The sequence below is a fragment of the Amblyomma americanum genome, chromosome 4 (assembly GCF_052857255.1).
Source record: "Amblyomma americanum isolate KBUSLIRL-KWMA chromosome 4, ASM5285725v1, whole genome shotgun sequence".
In the NCBI taxonomy this organism is placed as follows: Eukaryota; Metazoa; Arthropoda; class Arachnida; order Ixodida; family Ixodidae; genus Amblyomma; species Amblyomma americanum.
The window spans coordinates 198,572,469-198,592,508 of NC_135500.1; the positions used below are offsets into that span (position 1 = coordinate 198,572,469).

At 44.5% G+C, this 20,040-nt stretch overlaps 1 protein-coding gene across 9 annotated transcripts in view; it reads right to left on the reverse strand.

Annotated features, from left to right (window-relative positions):
- Positions 1-9,258: 9,258 nt before the first annotated feature.
- Positions 9,259-20,040, reverse strand: part of LOC144129009 (uncharacterized) — a 54,995-nt gene continuing 44,213 nt past the window's right edge. For 4 of the 9 annotated variants that reach the window (XR_013313849.1, XR_013313851.1, XR_013313852.1 and 1 more), the window contains 5 exons: positions 19,288-19,320; positions 16,331-16,363; positions 16,129-16,248; positions 10,720-10,939; positions 9,259-9,424 (listed from right to left, as the gene is read on the reverse strand). Coding sequence is in view for 4 of the 9 variants with exons in the window: in XM_077662872.1 (XP_077518998.1) it covers positions 10,773-10,939; positions 16,129-16,248; positions 16,331-16,363; positions 19,288-19,320 (353 nt within the window). In the remaining 5 variants the exon portion in view is untranslated. Of the gene's footprint in view, positions 9,425-10,719; positions 10,940-16,125; positions 16,249-16,330; positions 16,364-19,287; positions 19,321-20,040 lie in introns of those variants that run through there. The other 5 variants (XM_077662872.1, XR_013313850.1, XM_077662873.1 and 2 more) reach the window with 5 other exon arrangements.

Below are 20,040 nucleotides of genomic sequence, written 5' to 3' on the forward strand. Positions count from 1 at the left end.
CCGTGGGCGTACGGCGGCACAATTTAACGGAACTGCGAGCCTCCAAACTCGATTTGTAACACTTAGTGAGCAAGTTTCTTGTATTTTTCTACCTGTTCTTGGTGGCTTTCTTGTTATGGAAATACTTCGCAATCCTCACCGTTCAACGAATCGGAAGTCTGGTCTTAACGTTCTCTGGAACGAAAACGCAAGAAAAAGGGGAGGAAACACGCTTGCTGGCCTCTTCACGAACCAGAGCGTCACGAGCAAATGGCAGCGGTAAAGGGAGAAAGAACGCTTTACTGTGAAACAATGTCGCAAAAGCGACGTCGTTCAGGAGAAGAAAAAAAAATGACGGTCGATTTGCATAGTTACGACAAAGGCGAATTACGTGCTCTGGCACTGCGTGACCGTTGTTTTGCATTGTTTATCGTAATTCATTCTGTTACTATGTGATTAAAGTGATATATCAAGTGTTTTCTGTGTGTTATGTGCACGCATAAATTCCGACTACATCGCGCCAAAATACATGTGCTTTCGGTAATCTTGAAGCCAAAGTAACCTCTCCAGTGCACGTAACTTGTCGAAATAGCCAGAATTTGTAGGGCCACAGCGCCGAGGGCAACCGCGTTTTCGAAACTCTAAAAACTGATATGGATATTATTTACACTGGGATACACAGAACTTAATAATTAAGAAGCCTAACAGTAATAATTAAACAGTTAACTATTGAATATTAGCTAACAATACTGCTACTTAGCATGTCTTAGTTGTATTCTGATATACTACACAGCTGACAACGCTGCACCGAAAAAGCGCCCTTCTAACTCAAAAAACCCGCCGCGGTGGCTCAGTGGTTAGACGCTCGGCTACTGATCCGGAGTTCCCGGGTTCGAACCTGACCACGGAGGCTGCGTTTCGATGGAGGTGAAACGCTAAGGCGCCCGTGTGCTGTGCGATGTCAGTGCCCGTTAAAGATCCCCAGGTGGTCGAAATTATTCCGGAGCCCTCCACTACGGCACCTCTTTCTTCCTTTCTTCTTTCACTCCCTCCTTTATCCTCTCTCTTACGGCGCGGTTCAGGTGTCCAACGATATATGAGACAGATACTGCGCCATTTCCTATCCCCAAAAACCAATTATTATTATTAATTATATTATTATTATTATTATTATTATTATTATTATTATTATTATTATTATTATTATTATTATTATTATTATTATTATTATTATTATTATTATTATTATTATTATTATTATTATTATTATTATTATTATTATTATTATTATTATTAACTCAAACGCCTAATTTTAAAAACTGTAAAATCTTAGGTGAAACACTCTATACAGTATTCACAAATTATTAAAAAGCACTTGACTAAGTCGAAACCTCACCATTCACACAGGCATTACGATATGAGGGTGTAGAAAAGCCTTATGTAACAATACTGAACGATATCTATAACGGCTGCACCCATAAATACAACAACAAAATTTCAATAAGGGAAGGTGCCAGGCTGTGAGACAGGATCTATCCAATGCTTTTGGTTTATGGTTTAACGCCCCAAAGCGACTCAGGCTATGAGAGACGCCGTAGTGAAGGGCTCCGGAAATTTCGACCACCTGGGGTCTTTTTAACGTGCACTGACATCGCACAGTACACGGGGTCTCTAGAATTACGCCTCCATCGAAATTCGACCGCCACGGCCGGGATCGAACCCGCGCCTTTCGGGCCAGCAGCCGAACGCTGTAACCACTCAGCCACCGCTGCGGCCCTCTATCCTATTCTGTTCACCGCCTGCTCATAGGAGATATTCAGAGACCTGGGTTAGGAACCCTTGGGGATAATAGGTGAAAAAGGATACCTTGGTAATCTGCTATTCGCTGATGATCTTTCCTAGCTAAGTGACTCAGGAGGTTAATTCCAAAGCATGATCAATCACTTGGACGGGCAACACAGAACGGTTGGTATAAGAATTAATATGCGGAGAACTAATGTTCACCAGCCTCGGAAGGGAACAGCGGTTTACGACTGGTAGCGAGGCGCTAGAAGCGTAAGAAATACGCCTACTTAAGGCAGGTAGTCACCGCAGATCAGGACCACGAGAGTGAAATAACTAAAGATAGTGAATGTTGTGGAGCGCACTTGGTAGGTACTCTCAGATCATGAATGGCAGTGGGCGGCAGAAAGTTAGGTGAGCGGACGAAATTAGGAATTTTGCAGGGATAAGGTGCGCGCCTGCCATAGTCAGTCCGATGATGATATCGCTTCACCTGTGTTGGGTATCCAACCGCGCATTACGCCTAGTTAGCCTGCCTGCCTTTCTTCTCTTCTCTCTCTATCTTTCCGTGCAAGATCCTAGGACCCTACACGACCTCTGGTGCTGTACCCTTAGCCGTCTGGTGGTGGTAGTGGTTTTATTAAAAATAATAGTAAAAAGGAAGGAAAAGATTTTTGCTAGCCCCGGCATCTGCCATCGATACTGAAGCACCTGAGCTGGGGCAGCGGAAATAAAGGACAGCAGGCAGAATGGAGAAATGAAATGAAAGAGGTGAGGGGACAGGAATAGAGGACAGGGGGAGAAGTAATATGTACAAACTATTTACACAATAAGTAATGTGTCCAGGTTGTGCGCGTGATTAGTTCATTTTAAAGGAATTAAATCACACACGCGCACAGCACTGTGTAGGTTACAACTGGAGTGGGGCGTCCAGTTATTAATCGTTCACGGTAGAACTCGCGGAGCGTTCGGTCACTGCGTGTAACTACCTGACGGAGAACAGTTAGCCGTCTCTAACACACCACTTATGAATCTTTCACATGACTATTTTTGTGTGTATGTGCATTTTTGACCTTTCTCTTCCTTCACCTTTAGCTGAATAGGAAACTAAAAACCCAAGCCCCGTTTACCCTCTCGCTTGCCCCTTGCATTATCTCTATCTCCATATTTCTAACCACGTGAATAGCATCAGCAAAAAATTCGCTGCCCTTAGAAAAAATATACCCCTGCGGTCTAGTTCGAACCCGGGGACTCCGGCTACTCATCCGGAGTTCCCGGGTTCGAACCCGACCACGGCGGCTGCGTTTTTATGGAGGCAAAACGCTAAGGCGCCCGTGGGCTGTGTGATGTCTGTGCACGTTAAAGATCCCCTGGTGGTCGAAATTATTCCGGAGCCCTCCACTACGGCACCCCTTTCTTCACTTTTTCTTTCACTCCCTCCTTTATCCCTTCCCTTACGGCGCGGTTCAGGTGTCCAACGATATATGAGACAGATACTGCGCCATTTCCTTTCCCCCCAAAACCAAAACCAACCACATCGCTAGCGTTTTTGATTGCCACTCTGATATAGCCTGCAAACGTCGAGAGCATGTACAGAGAACATGCCCTTTCAGAAGTTGTTTGGCTGGAGTAATAGTAACCTTTTAATAATAATAATAATTGGTTTTGGAGGAAAGGAAATGGCGCAGTATCTGTCTCATATATCGTTAGAGACCTGAACCGTGCCGTAAGGGAAGGGTAAAGGAGGGAGTGAAAGTAATAGCCCTGAGAATTTCATGGTTCGGACGCACACTAAGAAAAATACTTATATGCACATACGCACGCCCTTTCTGTCAGTACGAAGTGAGAGTGCCAAAGGCGTCGGCAACTTAACCCTTTTCGAGCGTAGGGATAAGGCGTTCCTTGGCACTTAATGGTGGCAAGTTTGGAGAAGCATGACCTTGCAGTCTCAGTTCTACGTCGCTGTTTGCACTTCTCACCGATGCAGAGTTCAGTGAGATGACGTGGGCTGGTTGGCAGTCTCCAAGAACGCGGCAAACAGTGAAGAAAAAAGAGCAGTGAAGACACGAGTCGCCCGCATCGCGCTCTTCAGTACGGTCTTAGTAGTCCCGTCTGATGCGCGATAATGTATTGCAGACAGCGCACGATTGCATACACGCTTGGATCCGTCACTTCCCTTTCCAAGCGAAAAATATGATATCACTTGCCTGTGGCGGGACTTCGTGTCTGGGAACGAAATTTGTTCACGGACTGTCGTTTCAACTATTTTGGTTTCTCATATTTGCTAGCGCTAGCATTTATGAGTTTTAGGTGAGCCTAGCTTCGGTTTCAGAGAATCATGCTGTAATGCAGCATTAAGTTCTGCTTGCTGTTCTTGCGCAACACGGGCAAAATTAAGAAAACTCTGCAGACGCACCGACCGCGGCGGCTGCGTTTTTATGGAGGAAAAACGCTAAGGCGCCCGTGTGCTGTGCGATGTCAGTGCACGTTAAAGATCCCCAGGTGGTCGAAATTATTCCGGAGCCCTCCACTACGGCACCTCTTCTTCCTTTCTTCTTTCACTCCCTCCTTTATCCCTTCCCTTACGGCGCGGTTCAGGTGTCCAACGATGTATGAGACAGATACTGCGCCATTTCCTTTCCCCAAAAACCAATTATTATTATTATTGCAGACGCAGCCGCCCGCGCGCTCTCTCACCGGGCTGTTTTCTCCTATCCATCCGATCAGGAACCCGATTTTAATCCGGTCTATACATTCAAAGATATTACAACATATTATCAAAATTGTCATCGCCTTTACCCTAGTCCATGTAAAGGCCTGAAGAAGGCGGATGAGCGGCTCCTTCTCCGCCTTCTCACCAATACATTGCTGTGCCCGGCAGCGCTAAAACATTTTGACCCCTCCTTTAGTGGCAGCTGCCCACACTGTAGTGCAGTGTCCTCTGACACCTATCACATGGTTTGGGCCTGCCCCTCCAACCCCGCTATTCCCCCCATCCCCAACCCAACCCGGGAGGACTGGGAGGCGACCCTGCTCGGCTGCCACGACTTACAGGCCCAACAAGCCTTAGTCGGGCGCGCCCGGGCGGCGGCAACCGCCACTGGGGTCCCATACTAGGGACCTCCACCTAGTGCTTGTACGGATCGGTCCCTTACGGGCTGATCCAAACATACCTCCTATTCATCCGTAATAAATGTTTTCACCACCACCACCACCTGCAGTCATTATATTACGGATTCCAGGAAAGCCCGCCACTAATTTTTTAAAAGCAGGCATTTTGAGTTTTAAATATGGCTTCTGTGGCATATAGATACCACTGTTAGGGGACACCATAAAACAGACCAATCATCTTATTTAATAAACTGGTTAAATAATTTCTAATAGTTAACTCTTTAAATATTAAAAATAGGCACTTGGTTACAATTACAAAGTTGTAACTGACCATTAGGAATAGACACATCTGTTTTTAAAATTTTGAAAGCGCGATTACCATCGGAGCTGTGGCTACACAGATTTTGGCCATTTCCCGCGCAATTCAAAATCGCGTAAAAAAATATTGAATTTTTTATTTGCTTCAAAACAGAGCCAGCCGCATCTTTATTACTTTAAATGTAGATATGGCAGGCTACTAAAGTATTGATCAAAGCCGTCCGCTAGCGCGACACCCATTACAGGCGACTCATCAGTTCGAAGTTCACCGATGCAGTCATTGCGATTAGAGCTATTGACTGCTTCATTCACGGCCCGCCAAATCAGTTTCTGATTGTCGCAGCTATTTTTCTGGAACAGTTGTTCATAATAGACAATTTTAGTGTAGCTGAACAGCCGTACGGCAAATACAGTAACGCGTTGCCGTGACTACCGTTTTGAGTCTTGCCTACCTACATTTGTCGTGTACGGTAGCAGAGGCCACGTGACATTGCGACGACATCAAAACTTGCACTGATGGGCCACCTGATTGGTCGAGAAAGGTCAGTCTTTGCCGTACGGTAGTGATTAAACACTGTATTCAACGAGTTTCTGAATTTTTAAAAAGCAGCTAATCATCTTTGACACTACTTAGGGCAAATTTTTGATACAGAATGTCTTACTTTCTAATCATCTGGTAAAGTTCGGGAGAATTGTAAGGTTTCCTCAAATCTTTTCTTTCCGCTTTGTTATCTTTGAAAATTGAGAATCGTATGCAGTCTTTAACTTTTCGATAAATTAATCGTAGGCGTCATTAACGCAAGCGCAGTTATAAATGTCTCATCAGTCTATATTCTGTGTTGGTTCCCTGAACGGCATTACGCTTCCATTACAGAATGACTGGAACTTCTTAAGTGGGCATGTAGCACTCGCACAGAGACAGAGCCGCTTCTTAACCAATTCAGAACTTGTACAATGGTCCCCAATACCACATGGCGCTGTGCCACCACTATGTAGACAGAAATATTCCATGGTAAAAACTAAAATTTAATAAATTAGACCGAAAATTTCTTCTTAAGTTGAATTTTTTTTTTCCTGCAGCAGCTGGGAAACTTAGTCAATTTGGAATAAGTGAGACAATTTCGGTTTCTGAAATCCCCTGAAACTCCGTAAAAATTTTTTTTCCGCCATATTTTTCCCCTTACATTCTCTGAGTGAAACAACGAAAACGTCAATGGTGCTGCAACTGGACGGCGTAATTCTTGTCACAGAAGAGATCAAATTAGTAAATCTGTTTGATTCAATGATACTATTATTCCGATAGCTTACAGCTCACGTCAGAAGCAAAATCCGCCATCTGATGTCAATAAATTCACTGATTGGACGGGAGAGGCCACGTCACATTGCGACGTCATCAAAACTTTCCCTGATGGGCCACCTGATTGGTCGAGAAAGGTCAGGTGACCTTGAGATGCCGTCACAACCTGCCAGCCGTGTTGGGAGTAACCTCCTTTTATACTAGGATGCAAGTGTCGGCACCGCTACAGCATAGCGAATACCTGCTGCTGTAGCTAGCGGTCCGAATATGGCGATTGGTAGACCGACAATTGCAAAGAAACTGACTAAAACACACAGAGAAGTTTCAGCAGAAGCTGTGACAAATCTGAAATCTAATAATATCATTATCTACTCTTCGGGTGTCTTAAGCATGCGCATAGTTTTTGCACGTAAATTACGTGCAGTTCTCACTCATGTTCCCCCTCTGTAATGCGAAAGCCCTGAGGGTAAAATAAATGAAATGAAATGAAACACTGAAATATCCGCAGAGAACTACGCTTTACTGCTTTAAAGAAACCAATTCTAGAAGTCAGTTGAAAAGATTGCAACAGATAACATTGTGTATATGATGACGTCATGTTATGATTTTGTAGCGATTTGCTTAATTTAATATTTAGTCTACCAGTTCACATTTATAGCAATTTTAGATATATGACGGCTCGCTTACCTCGTTAGTTACTACACAAGATTTAGAGGGATAAACCGAAATGAATAAAATCTTATTCTTACTCACAGCACGTTTCACTAAATATATGGCAAATAAAAAATAACGGGAGGCCGTTCAGGGAAGTATCACGCCTTTCATGTTCGTACTTCACTAAGTCCTGAATGTTCAGGGGGAGCGCTATAAACGTATCGTTTGTCTCTTGCGTCTACTTAAGCAAAGTTCGTAATGTATACTGAAGAACTTAATCGAGATAGTTTTTCTTTTGATGAAAAACAATCAGCTTGACTTTTTGATGAAAACCTACAAAAACAATGACTTTTGATGAAAAACAATCAGCTAATAGTACAAAACACTGGCGCCAGAAAGGTCGCATTAGTCTGTGGCCATTAAAAAAGAAACACTGTCACCTACCGACAAATAAATAACAATGACCAGACTAGGATTTAAGCTTAAAATTATTTTGTAGAAATGAGAAAAGAACAAAATTCTTTGACTGAGCCCATGACTCTCCATCTGTTGCATGCGATGTTTGTAGATCAAGCTGCTAGTTGTCCGGCGCCCCCTCCCCCCCACCATTTTTTTTCCAGTACATAGGTACCTACACTATATTCATCTCCTACACCCAACACTTTACGAAGAAAAATGTCCATAATGCGGCGACACCCCATCCCTCACACATGTCACATGGACATGTCCCCAGAAACACGACCATCTAAAGCCGCGTAATACGGCCCTGGAGCTGTGGGGGGTTAAGCTGACCAGCGCACGCCTCGACCGCCAGGCAGCGCTCCTCCTCATCGCCAGAAGGTCGGTAGAAGCCCCTGGGGTTCTGGACTGGGGGGCAACCCACATGCGCTACAGCCACCATATGTATATATATATATATATATATATATATATATATATATATATATATATATATATATATATATATATATATATATATATATATATATATATATATATATATATATATATATATGTCTGCCTATCTATATATCTGTCTATCTATCTATCTATCTATCTATCTATCTATCTATCTATCTATCTATCTATCTATCTATCTATCTATCTATCTATCTATCTATCTATCTATCTATCTATCTATCTATCTATCTATCTATCTATCTATCTATCTATCTATCTATCTATCTATCTATCTATCTATCTATCTATCTATCTATCTATCTATCTATCTATCTATCTATCTATCTATCTATCTATCTATCTATCTATCTATCTATCTATCTATCTATCTATCTATCTATCTATCTATCTATCTATCTATCTATCTATCTATCTATCTATCTATCTATCTATCTATCTATCTATCTATCTATCTATCTATCTATCTATCTATCTATCTATCTATCTATCTATCTATCTATCTATCTATCTATCTATCTATCTATCTATCTATCTATCTATCTATCTATCTATCTATCTATCTATCTATCTATCTATCTATCTATCTATCTATCTATCTATCTATCTATCTATCTATCTATCTATCTATCTATCTATCTATCTATCTATCTATCTATCTATCTATCTATCTATCTATCTATCTATCTATCTATCTATCTATCTATCCCACATTTTGCAACGCTGCCACAAAGCAGGCCAAAAGCCTGCCACAAGGCAGGCTTCAAGGGCAGACGTATGCCCGACGTCGGAAAATGCACCCAGTAGCGCTACCGCACTAAAAAGAGGCAACATACGTGCATGTGTTGAATGACTTGTCGCGGATACGAAGCATAAGAAATTTACACTTATAGCGCCAACATACCAGTTTTCCAGTTCCAAGAAGCTCGAACAGTTTCAAAAAGCAATAAAGAAAATTAGGCTCATGTAGAACGGTTTCTTCAGCAGATTTGTGGATTATTTACGGTGCCAAGTAGCGCTCACAGGGCACATAGGTGAAAGAAGGCACTAAAATGCGATAAGATGTTAGAGGTTAACGCATTGCAAATTTTGCAATGTATAAATATTCTAGCATTGCAATACGCGCCTTTATCCGCTCACCACGTTGATATGAAAATATATATACAAGAAGCCCACAGTGGCAGTCGGGAGACCAGCAATCTAACAGAACATTTTATTGGAGAGAATGCATAACAAATCGAGTGACGAGAACGCCCTAAGCCCCATCTTTCTGTTCATTTCAGTAGTGGCCGCTGGGATGGTCAAATACAGGAAGCTCTTGGCAGACAGGACATTAAGTGATGGTGGTAGTCCCAGGCCAGCCATCTGAAATAATTAAGGGAAAACATTCGAATGCATTTAGAAAACAGGCCCTCGTTGGCAGCAAGTACGACAACCCAACCGCGGCGGCCGAATTTCGATGGAGGCGAAATTCTGGAGGCCCGTGTACTTTGTCATGTCAGTACATGTTCAAGAACCCCAGGTGGTTGAAATTTCTGAAGCCCTTCACTACGGCGCCCTCATAGCCTGAGTCGCTTTGGGACGTTAAACCCCCATAAACCATAAAGCAATTGAAACAAGAATCCCAGCACAAAACCCGTCTTATAATCGACCAATTTATAGAAACTGACGTATTCGTCAATCCTGTTAGGAAAAAAAAGCGTGTGCAGCGATAACGAACAATTGCTGTTACGAGTCAAGTGTTTAGGGGAATACCCCAAGGTGGAATAGTTTTTTTTTTATAAGGAAGTAATTTCTAGTAATAAGCAATAAGTTTCTGAGAAGGCTGTACAGCTTTCCTATGTAATCGTAAAGCGGCGCTTAGGCGGATGCTAAGGAGTAACTACTCCCTAGTTACAAATCTACTGCACCTTGGAGTGTTCCCCTTAACATTTGATCAACACTGTTCACGCTTCGAGTTGATCACTTCACTCTCGCCCTATCCTATGCTAGCCGTCCCGGTTAGCTCAGTTGGTAGAGCGAATACTCTGGTGAGGCAGGGGTCCCGGATTCGAACCCCGCAACCACTCGTGTAACTACCACGAGTGCTGTAACAGTCTGCAGTGTGAGAAGCATTCCCGACCTATAAATCTTTCGAATTTGAGACCAACAGAAAGTTTTACAGATGTCTGGCGTAATTACATAAATAACTAACTATTCACTTGCTGCTATTCAGAAGACTGCCCTAAGCTTAAGTCCATGTTTCGTACCTTCTGACCCTGTTTTCCAATGACTACTGAAGTGTTCCGTCTGCTCTGTCGTCTGGTCATTTAGTTAGCCGTGCTTTTAAGGGGCTAAAAGTTGATAGTTTTCCGGACGTAACTGATTCGCTCAATAGCACTTCTTTGGTCAGAGGCCCCTTTGAAAACAATACGCATGCAAGACTGGGCCGCTTTCTGCAAACAGTGTTTCGTCAATCCCTTATCTTGTCCTTTCACAGTTGGCATTTAACTCATTTGACGTCAAAGCTGATAGCCAGCAAGCAATGTTATTCGTCGGCTCTAATATCAAATATGTAGCTGACCAACTGTCAAGGAGGGGATAAAATGAACCGGCAAAAAAACTGCGGCAAAGTACGGCTTCGGGCCTCGGCTCGTTCCTTGCTGGACTCGGCCACTTACGCGCGCCGTGTTCGATTGGGGAGTGGCAGGGCCAAGAGGGGTGCGCACCATCGCTACTGGCCTGTACCGCCTGCACCGCCTGCACCCCTGGCGTTGCCTCCGGTGCAGTTCTTTTCGTCCGAGGCATCCTCACAGTCGACGTCACCGTCGCAGCGGAACAGTCGCTTGATGCAGCTCTTGTCTGACTCACACTGGAAGTGAGTCGGTGGGCACTGCTTCGCTGCGACAGGACGAGACAAGCGAGATTCAGAAAAGAACACGACTCGCGGGAAGCCACCTCAGGACTGCACCTCATGTGCAGTCCTGATATCTTAGTTCCCAGATGCCCACCACACCCTCTAGAAAAGTGTATATTCTTACATCCTGACTGCACCTCATGTGCAGTCCTGATATCTTAGTTCTCAGATGCCCACCACACCCTCAAGAAAAGTGTATTTTCTTACATCCTGGGCTCCAGCTGTTGACCGCGCCTCCTATCTCCGATATAAGTGCAAGGCTGAAGTCATTGGCCCATAGTTCCAATAATACCTCCGAGGAACTTGAGGGCTGTGATAGCCCAAGTTTTGAGGACGTGTGGTTCGATAGCCTGATTCGTAGGTACTTGAGAGCCTCAGTCCTTGATACTGATGTCTCCTCGATACTGATCACTCCTCTTAGGAAGATGCGTCTGATCCTAAGTCACTGGTCCAGACCTCACCTCCTATAGGAGAGCGTGATCCTGATCTCTTTGGCCCTGCAGTCATTATGCATATCTGGACATGAAATGAGTAAAAAAAGCTAGAGGTGACTACGTCGTTCGTCCCGCCACCCACTGATCAGCACAGTGCCACGAATGACGTGCAGTCACATGACGTGGTCATGTGTGGGACCGACTTCCTCAGTTATATTTTATGGCGCTCCTTCCTGTAGCCATACTTTGTACGGTTTTTTTTTCATATCATCCTCTTGTCTCTTTGCAGTTGGTCAGTACTATCTTTGAGGACAGAGACCTCTAACGACATTGCTTGCAGTCTATCAGCCTTCACTTCGTGGCAGACGTCAATGATAAAGTTTCAAAGAAATGAATCGGGGAAATAAACCGCCGCCAAAGAAGACCTATGGTTTCGTCTTCCTCTGATAACGCAGAGCTTATCTGCAGCGCCTACGTGCACAATTGCTTCACTTGTTTGTTCGAATAAAAAGCGCGACCTATGGAAGCTTTCAAAACTCCGCTTACACGACATCGGTATACCAGCAGTTAGGCAACTAAACTCCAATGCGTATGAATAGGTTTGGCCCTGATCTGAGCCAGGTGACTGTATACTGGCTTATCTTGTAGTAGCGTCGCCAATAGCCACGCACGGATGCAGATAAGTAATAACATCAGGGAACATCACGGAATGCGTTCAGATACCAGCGCTACGCTTCTGAGATTTATACATTTTCTCAGGTAGCAAGCGTTGCATCCATACAACAAATGTCCAACACTCCCTGCAAAACTCCACTTTAACGTCCTCGCAGGTGTTACTGACTCCGCTGTTCCGAATGCCAGTTCAATGTCCCGCATTGAATTTCTCGTTCCCGACGTTTCCTACTGAAACGACCGTAATGGCTATTTGAACTACATTTTTGCCCCACGACTGAGTTCGGTATCGCTTGTGGCATATACCGCCAAAACAAATAGCGTTTTAAAAACGAATAAAAAGTTTTCTGGAACCTTGTTTATGGTAACAACCCCGAAAACTAATGTCGGTGTGCGTCATAAGCTGAGAGGTGTGCAGAGGATAAAGTGTGTGGCGTGCACTCTGAAGCAAAAGTTAAGTTTGTGAAGCGCGACTAATCGCACCTCTGTGTCGTCGCGCATAATGCTTAATCTGTGCGGAGACTAATAGCAGCTGATATCCCTCTGCAGTAAGACACGACAAAATTATTGTTGCTTTCTGAAGAACTAGCAGTTGGGGCAGAGCAGCTAGTTCCCAATGGGCTTTCCCCTGTTGCCATTATTGTAATTTCTGGCACACAGTGCATTTACAAGACTCAGTTCTGTCATGAGTACAAGGGTTATTCCGTACCCATATTGGCAAAAATATCCCCATGTTTCCTGCTTACTTCTTCGTGGAACTTTCTATGTTGTCATTAGCACGATTGCGCCACGATCACAGCCACTTCCAGTCGTTCGCATAGAACCGCGTCTTTAATGGCACCTCTTTTATCTTTTATGCGACTGCTGTGCATGATGCACATCAGGTCATATGTAATCGCACACTATTCCCATTATCGAAAGCCAAGTTTACACTCCATTGCCACTAAAACACACTTAAATAGTGTGAACTGTAAGGAACGTGTAAGAAGCCCCACCGCAGCTGTTTTATTCTTTTTTTTTTTCAACTATCGACCTGGCGCACAAACGAATGCTGACAACTTACAACTGCTCGCTTCCAGAGTAGGCGGCAATTTCAGTCGGCAATGCGCCTTCTTCGCATCTCTCTCTCTCTGCTTCTGAGACTAGTTTGTCAAGCTGCTGGCTGCACCTTTCTGGAGCAAACACAATACAACTAAAGTCTACATTGCCCTCCTGCTCGATTCAACTCACGTCGTCAGGCATTGAAAGCTGCGCGAGAGAAGGAAAAAAAAATACCTGACACTTGTTTAAGTCTCCTACATTTTTAGAACACGCATGTAATTCCTAACAGTGTGTTCAAAGTCGATCCGCCTTCCCATGCGAAACACAAATAAGTAACAACACGACCCGCACGCTGACTCGGCTTGTTACTGTGCGCCTAGTCGAAGCGCTTTGTGAACAATGCTAGCGAGGTATATTTACGTAAGTTTATCTCACACGCCCATGCGACAAAATCAATCTCTGTGCTAACAAATACCAGTATGGCGACCCATTAATGCGCGGCGAGCACATGGGCAGTGCTGACGGCTCCTATTGTTTCAATTTGAATAAAGCCTTTTGAGAATAACTTGGCTCTCTCTGCACATCTCTCCTTTTTCCGAGTATAGACATCAACGGCCACAACACACTTTTCTTAGCCTCGTCCTTGTGATTGTTCTAGTGTCACTCCGGTCCTGGCCTTTGTTTAACACAAACGACACGAAAGTGAAACCAGAACACTTCCTGTCATTTCAGATGCCGCGCCGTAAACAAACTACTAATGTGCAGTCCCTTATGGGTGCAAAGCACCAGTCAGCAATTCGGAAGCCCAATTCCAGAACAGATCGGAGGCGCACATTGCCGCATCGTTCGAGTGCATTCGCAAATCAAATGGACTTTGGCGTTACAGGAAGCAGCCGAAATATTCGCAACAGTTATTACATCCTAGCGCGCACTCCGAATGCGGTACCCATTATCTGACGCCAGCTCTAGGCACGGCAACGCTAGAAGTCTGCACAGGGTGGTGCAGACTGACCACGCACGGTCTGCTGCGTAGTGGCGACGTCTCTCCCTCTAAAAATGCTGTGTCGTTCATGCCTTTGGTATACACTTTGATTCGCCCTTGGTGTTTCTTACCCAGGAAGGCAGATTCCTCACCGCGTGAATTCTCGCGCGCACGGGCTGTCAGCGCACTTTCAACACGCAGGAGCTTAAATTGCCGCAGCGAAATGTTTCCTCCTAAAGCTCCAGCCCGTTTATGCAATAAATACACTCGGCTCTAAGCACTTCGATGGATCATTGTTGCTTCTTCTATTGCAAGGCACGTCTAAGTGCTCCGCTATTTTTAGAGGCGCCGTAAGCCCTTTTATTCATGTGCACAATGGTACACAGCCCGTGGAGCCAACTGTGTTCAGGAAGGACTGAATCTGGTACCAATCTTCACTTCATTCATCACCTATCTACTCCTTCTAAGTGAACTTTTCTTACTCAATTTGCTTTACCTTTACTTGTCAGCTCAATACCGAATCGTTTGGTACTCGCCCTTCTGTATGTTTGGGCGAGTTGGTGCATATATATCTTGTAAAATTTTGTGACCGCGGACACAGACCTCGAGAAAGACGACACACACAAACAAAAACAAGCGCTATTGCGTGTTTGTCGTCTTTCACGTGGTCTCCGCTGTTTGCGCTAAGGCTTTTTACAAGGTCTCAAGTTAAGCACCAACCTTGCCTTTTCTGCGTGTAGGTGCACGCCCGTATGTGAATTCAAGTGCCATGCGCAATTACATGAATTTCGCTTTCCTTCGCTATGGTTCTAACTTAAATGTCTACTGTTACCAGCCTTGTCGTAAAAGTGTGCAACCAACAATATCCCACGAAACGCTGTCAATCATGCGTTCCTGAGATGCTTCGAAAGTTCGCCATAATTTGTGACTTCTGCCTTGCTTTCTTTCTTTCATACCCACCTGAATAGTATTGCATTCTGCCGAGTCTGTACTGAGCATCAGGAAAGTGGTAAGGCTTGCCCAGCAGTGCTGCTCAATAAATTAAACATGCGCAGTTTGACGGTAGACTAGACGAGAGTCATGGCACGCGTTGTCTATGCGACGCCCTGCCTAGCTTACCACATTACCCTGTTGTGTGCATCTTGTAAACGTGCACTATTGTGTACATCATGATTAACCCTCCAGCCTTCCGTGCTCTGCGGAAGGCTAAATTTTGTATCGGATCGGCCACTAGCCTTTGTAGCTATCGCTCCAAACAGTGTTTTGTGCACATTGATTGTTATCGAAATAAAGTTGCCATTAAAAAAATGTAGCAGCAGTCCAGAGAGGATAGCATTTAGGCAAGCGTGATAGAAGAAAGATCCTTCCTATACCACCTCTCGTATCCCACGGAAGCCCAAACGAGAATGAGAATTATAATAGGGTAGAACTTTGGGCTTGTTGGTGCATCACTTTCGAAAAAGACAGCGCATGAAGACAGGACAGTGCAGAGACAACACAAGACGAGCGCTAACTGACAACTGCAGGTTTATTTGAAATCCACACTCGAGGAAACCAGTGCGCATGTCCAGCCACGCAGCAACAAACGGAAAGATTATGACGCCGATACAGTTATCATAAAATCATCGCATGTACAAGAATTCAGAGCCCCAAAGTAAAATTTTTCTTCGTGCTGAAAGTTAAATATCAAAGGGGGTGTTTGCTGTTACCTTTTGTCTGGGGCTCTGAATTTTTGTACATGTGATGTTTTTATGATAACTGTATTGGCGTGCTAATCTTTCCGTTTGTTGCTGCGTGGCTGGACATGCGCACTGGTTTCCTCGAGTGTGGATTTCAAATAAACCTGCAGTTGTCAGTTGGCGCTCGTCCTGTGTTGTCTCTGCACTGTCCTGTCTTCATGCGCTATGTCTTTTTCAAACGAGGATGAGAATGCACCCTCGACGAAGAGTCGACCAGGAAAACCCTTCGAGGAAGCGTGGTCTCAACTCTCTACACTACGCGAACTTCTTAGCGACCACAGCGTGAAACCTACAGGAGTGCTCACCGCAATTTTGCTCGTCCGAGGCGTCCTTGCAGTCATCCTCGTCGTCACACACCAGGATGTTCATGATGCAGTTGCCGTCCGTCTTGCACTTGAAGTAGTCCACGGGGCAGTCAGGAAATTCTGCGGGAGTACAAAGGAAACATTGGCAGGATAGAGTAAATACAAATTTAGTTGCTGCACACTGCGAGAGGTGGTGTCTTACTAAGGCGGTCCTCTTCAGGAACTGAAAGGCCCTCTGGAATAGAAATTTTTTTTAATTGGTTTTTGGGAAAAGGAAATGGCGCAGTATCTGTCTCATATATCGTTGGACACCTGAACCGCGCCGTAAGGGAAGGATAAAGGAGGGAGTGAAAGAAGAGAGGAAGAATGAGGTCCCGTAGTGGAGGGCTCCGGAATAATTTCGACCACCTGGGGATCTTTAACGTGCACTGACATCGCACAGCACACGGGCGCCTTAGCGTTTTTCTTCCATAAAAACGCAGCCGCCGCGGTCGGGTTCGAACCCGGGAGCTCCGGATCAGTAGTCGAGCGCCCTAACCACTGAGCCACCGCGGCGGGTTGGAATAGAAAGCATCGCCAAAGAAAAACACGATTTGGAATAGAAAGCAAATCGTGTTTTCCTTTGGCAAAATATATACAATTTTTGCATAGGCGTCCCGCATTTGGTTTTTAAATTACTGTTTTATAAGAAAACTTCTGAGAACATAAGTACAGAAATTCTGCCAAATATAGTTTGCAGGGTAACGACTGGGGCCAAACGAAACGCGAACGAGGCAATTCAAGCGCGAGTAGCAGAATGAGATTTTAAGTCCGGAAGATTAAATGTTTGCGCGGGTAATTACCGCTTCGAAAATGCGGTGACAGCTCTTCGGAATCGATAGCAAACCTCGCTTGCATTTTTTATCTCCTTCTCTTCAAATTTTTTATTTTCTTTTTGTTTCAGTCTGAATTGTCGCTTTCGCATTTCATTTGTCCTCGAGAGCAAGATAAAGTTTACGCATTAAGTTCCCTCCAACCCTTTTACCCCTAGCCATGTTCATTTTCTAGATGTGCATCGTAGCTGAGTAGTTTCTTTTCGCGCATTTCCTGTCAGAACAGTGTTTCCGCATTGCGTCTCTCTTTTGTTCTACATGAAAGCCAACGATCGTAAAGCCAACGCCATTAAGGCGTTGCCTGGAGACGACACGGAGTGTTTTCTAACCCTTTCTTTCTCGCGCTTTCTTTGTTCCTTCTTCGTTACTTCGGTGTCAGCAACCGGCTTAGTTCCCGCTTAAATGAAGAAAAAGCATTTCACTAACAAGTTACCTCGTGCCAACGTAACGAAGCATCGGGTGATATTACATGAACCCTATTGAATGACGAAATGTTTTTTTTTAATTATACATGCATCCTGTTGTCTGTGAAGCTCTCTCACAGTCTATTATAATGATACGTGCCAAGCAGAGCAAAACAGATTTCAATCAATACATAAGCTCAACGTCAAACAGGTCTGCCTCAAGCTAGTTCATCTCAGCGTCCTCTTTACTCCTTGGACAGCTACCGCTTTGCAGAAAATGGACTTGAAAATTTTGCAGCACTGAGCAAAACAGGTATCCCGTTCAATTCCAAATTACTTTCAGGAAGCAAGGTAGCATTCAAGCAAACAGAGCCAATCTTCTAATTGTCCTTGAGTACACATATAGCCTCCCGTGGTCTTTAATGCGCATTACTTAGATGTGCCATTTCAAACCGTTGTCAACCGTGGACCATGTATGTTTTTCCCCCTTCTTGCGGCATTGGTCGCAATAACCTGCCTTTCAAAAGCAAATAAAGAAAACCTCAACTGACAGGCTTCCTTGTAGGATTGGAGGATTAAGAGCGATCGTCAGCGTATTGGCAAAAAATAAACAAACAGGTAAAAAAGGCGGGTCATAGTGCTGCATGATTTTGCAGCATCACGCATCATAAGAAGCATAGAATGTGCCGCAATGGGTTTTTCTCTGCATCTTTTGAAAAGCCAGCAGAGTTGTGAGGGGAGGGAGAGCTTCAGCAGAAAAAAAAAATAAAGCAACTTCGACGTAATGGCGGCTCACGAATCTTTTTAACAATAGTTGCTAAGCAGAACTTCCCAAACAGTTCTTTCGTGATTAGCAGTTTGTTCCGTCTACGAGAGAAAAGGTAAGAACCTAAGTACATCGCGACAAACAAATGGGGCGCCAGCGACGGGACCAGATTATCCATACTTAATCCGGGCCATTATTGTGCGAACGCGCAAGCATTAAGATTGGGACGGGGCCAACGCAATATGGTTCGGCGCGTTGAAACTTTTTTTCTTCGTAGTTCCTGCAACGGCCCATTAGTTTGTGCCGACAGCCGCGCTGCATTTGTTGAAAAGACGTGCTTCCGCATGCTTTTAGCCCGCAGAAAGCTACGCTCGCAATGCAGCGCTGCAGAATGAAAGCGCGGAAAGCTTTTAGCATCGATAGCAGAGCGGCGCAAAGCTAATCTTTTGAGCGCACATTGTTTCGCTTTCATTTGCTATCTTCCTGTTCCGACAACCAAACAACCCTTTGCTGTTTCCTGCAGATACTGCCTACTGATTATTTCGTTGTATGAGAAATCGCTTTCGCCCCCTCCCTCTCTTTTTTTTGCCTCCGAATGTTCTCGTAACTCTAAAGTACATTCATACATTCAGGCGACAGTTCTATTATACCTTATCTTAACCTAAACAGCAACATTTCACAGTGGGTTCCCCGACCGTAAATGCTGGACGGCTTAGGTCGGGGCGTCCATGGTCTGAAAGGCCAAAAATCTTACTAGGTGATAAACATTTCTAACTAGAATATAATTCTCCCACTAGAAAAAAAAAACAGGAGCGAAGTACACGGCAACATTTCTGAAAGAGAAATGCGCAGTATTGAAATGGTGAGCACGATGTCCTTGTTGATTCAACGGGGAAGAAGAATGGTGCCGCAAGGACAGACGGGTGAAAGCAATGCTCGGTCCTTAGCGAAAGAGGCTCGCTTTCCGGCAAGGCGAGCACACTTGCTATTCAAGTGGTCACGGGCACTCCGTTGGTTCATTTTTTGTTCTCATGTATTTCGGGCCTTTCTAAGCCTACGCTTTTACTCAAGCTTTTTGTTTCCACGGGAATAAGAACTCGCCTCTGGATGTACTTACTCAAAGCATTCATTTTGGGAGTGCTGCCTTTCGCTGAAAAAATTAAAAAATGGAATGTGAAATAAGACGTTAATAGTGACAAATGTATTTCACTTACTGCGGCAGAAAAAAGCGCTTAGGAAGGTAACATTTCACGATATTCATGGCCCGCCTTTACAACAAGAATGGTGTGTGGAGTGCCTAATAATTGCTTTTGGGGAAAGGAAATGGCGTAGTATATGTTTCATATATCGTTGGACACCTGAACCGCGCCGTAAGGAAAGGAATAAAGGAGGGAGTGAAAGAAGAAAGGAAGAAAGAGGTGCCGTAGTGAAGGGCTCCTGAATAATTTGGACCACCTGGGGATCTTTAACGTGCGCTGACATCACACAGCACACGGGCGCCTTAGCGTTTGTCCTCCATAAAAACGCAGCCGCCGCGGTCGGGTTCCAACCCGGGAACTCCGGATCAGTAGCCGAGCGCGCTAACCACTGAGCCACCGCGGCGGGTAGTGCCTAATACAGGCCATACACGAATCCGGACAATACGTATATACACTAGAGAGCGATAACAGCAAAAAAGTAGAAGGACGTTGTTACATTACAACTGATCTGGTATTGTACAGCCACGACAAAGAGAGGAGGAAAGGACAACTCCAAACGTGTTTCCATTCACCACAGAAATCGGCTTCCCATTCTCGATCTACCCCCGTCTGGCGCATTGATGCGACGTGCTTTTCAAACGCATTATCACCGTTTACATGAATGCAATGCG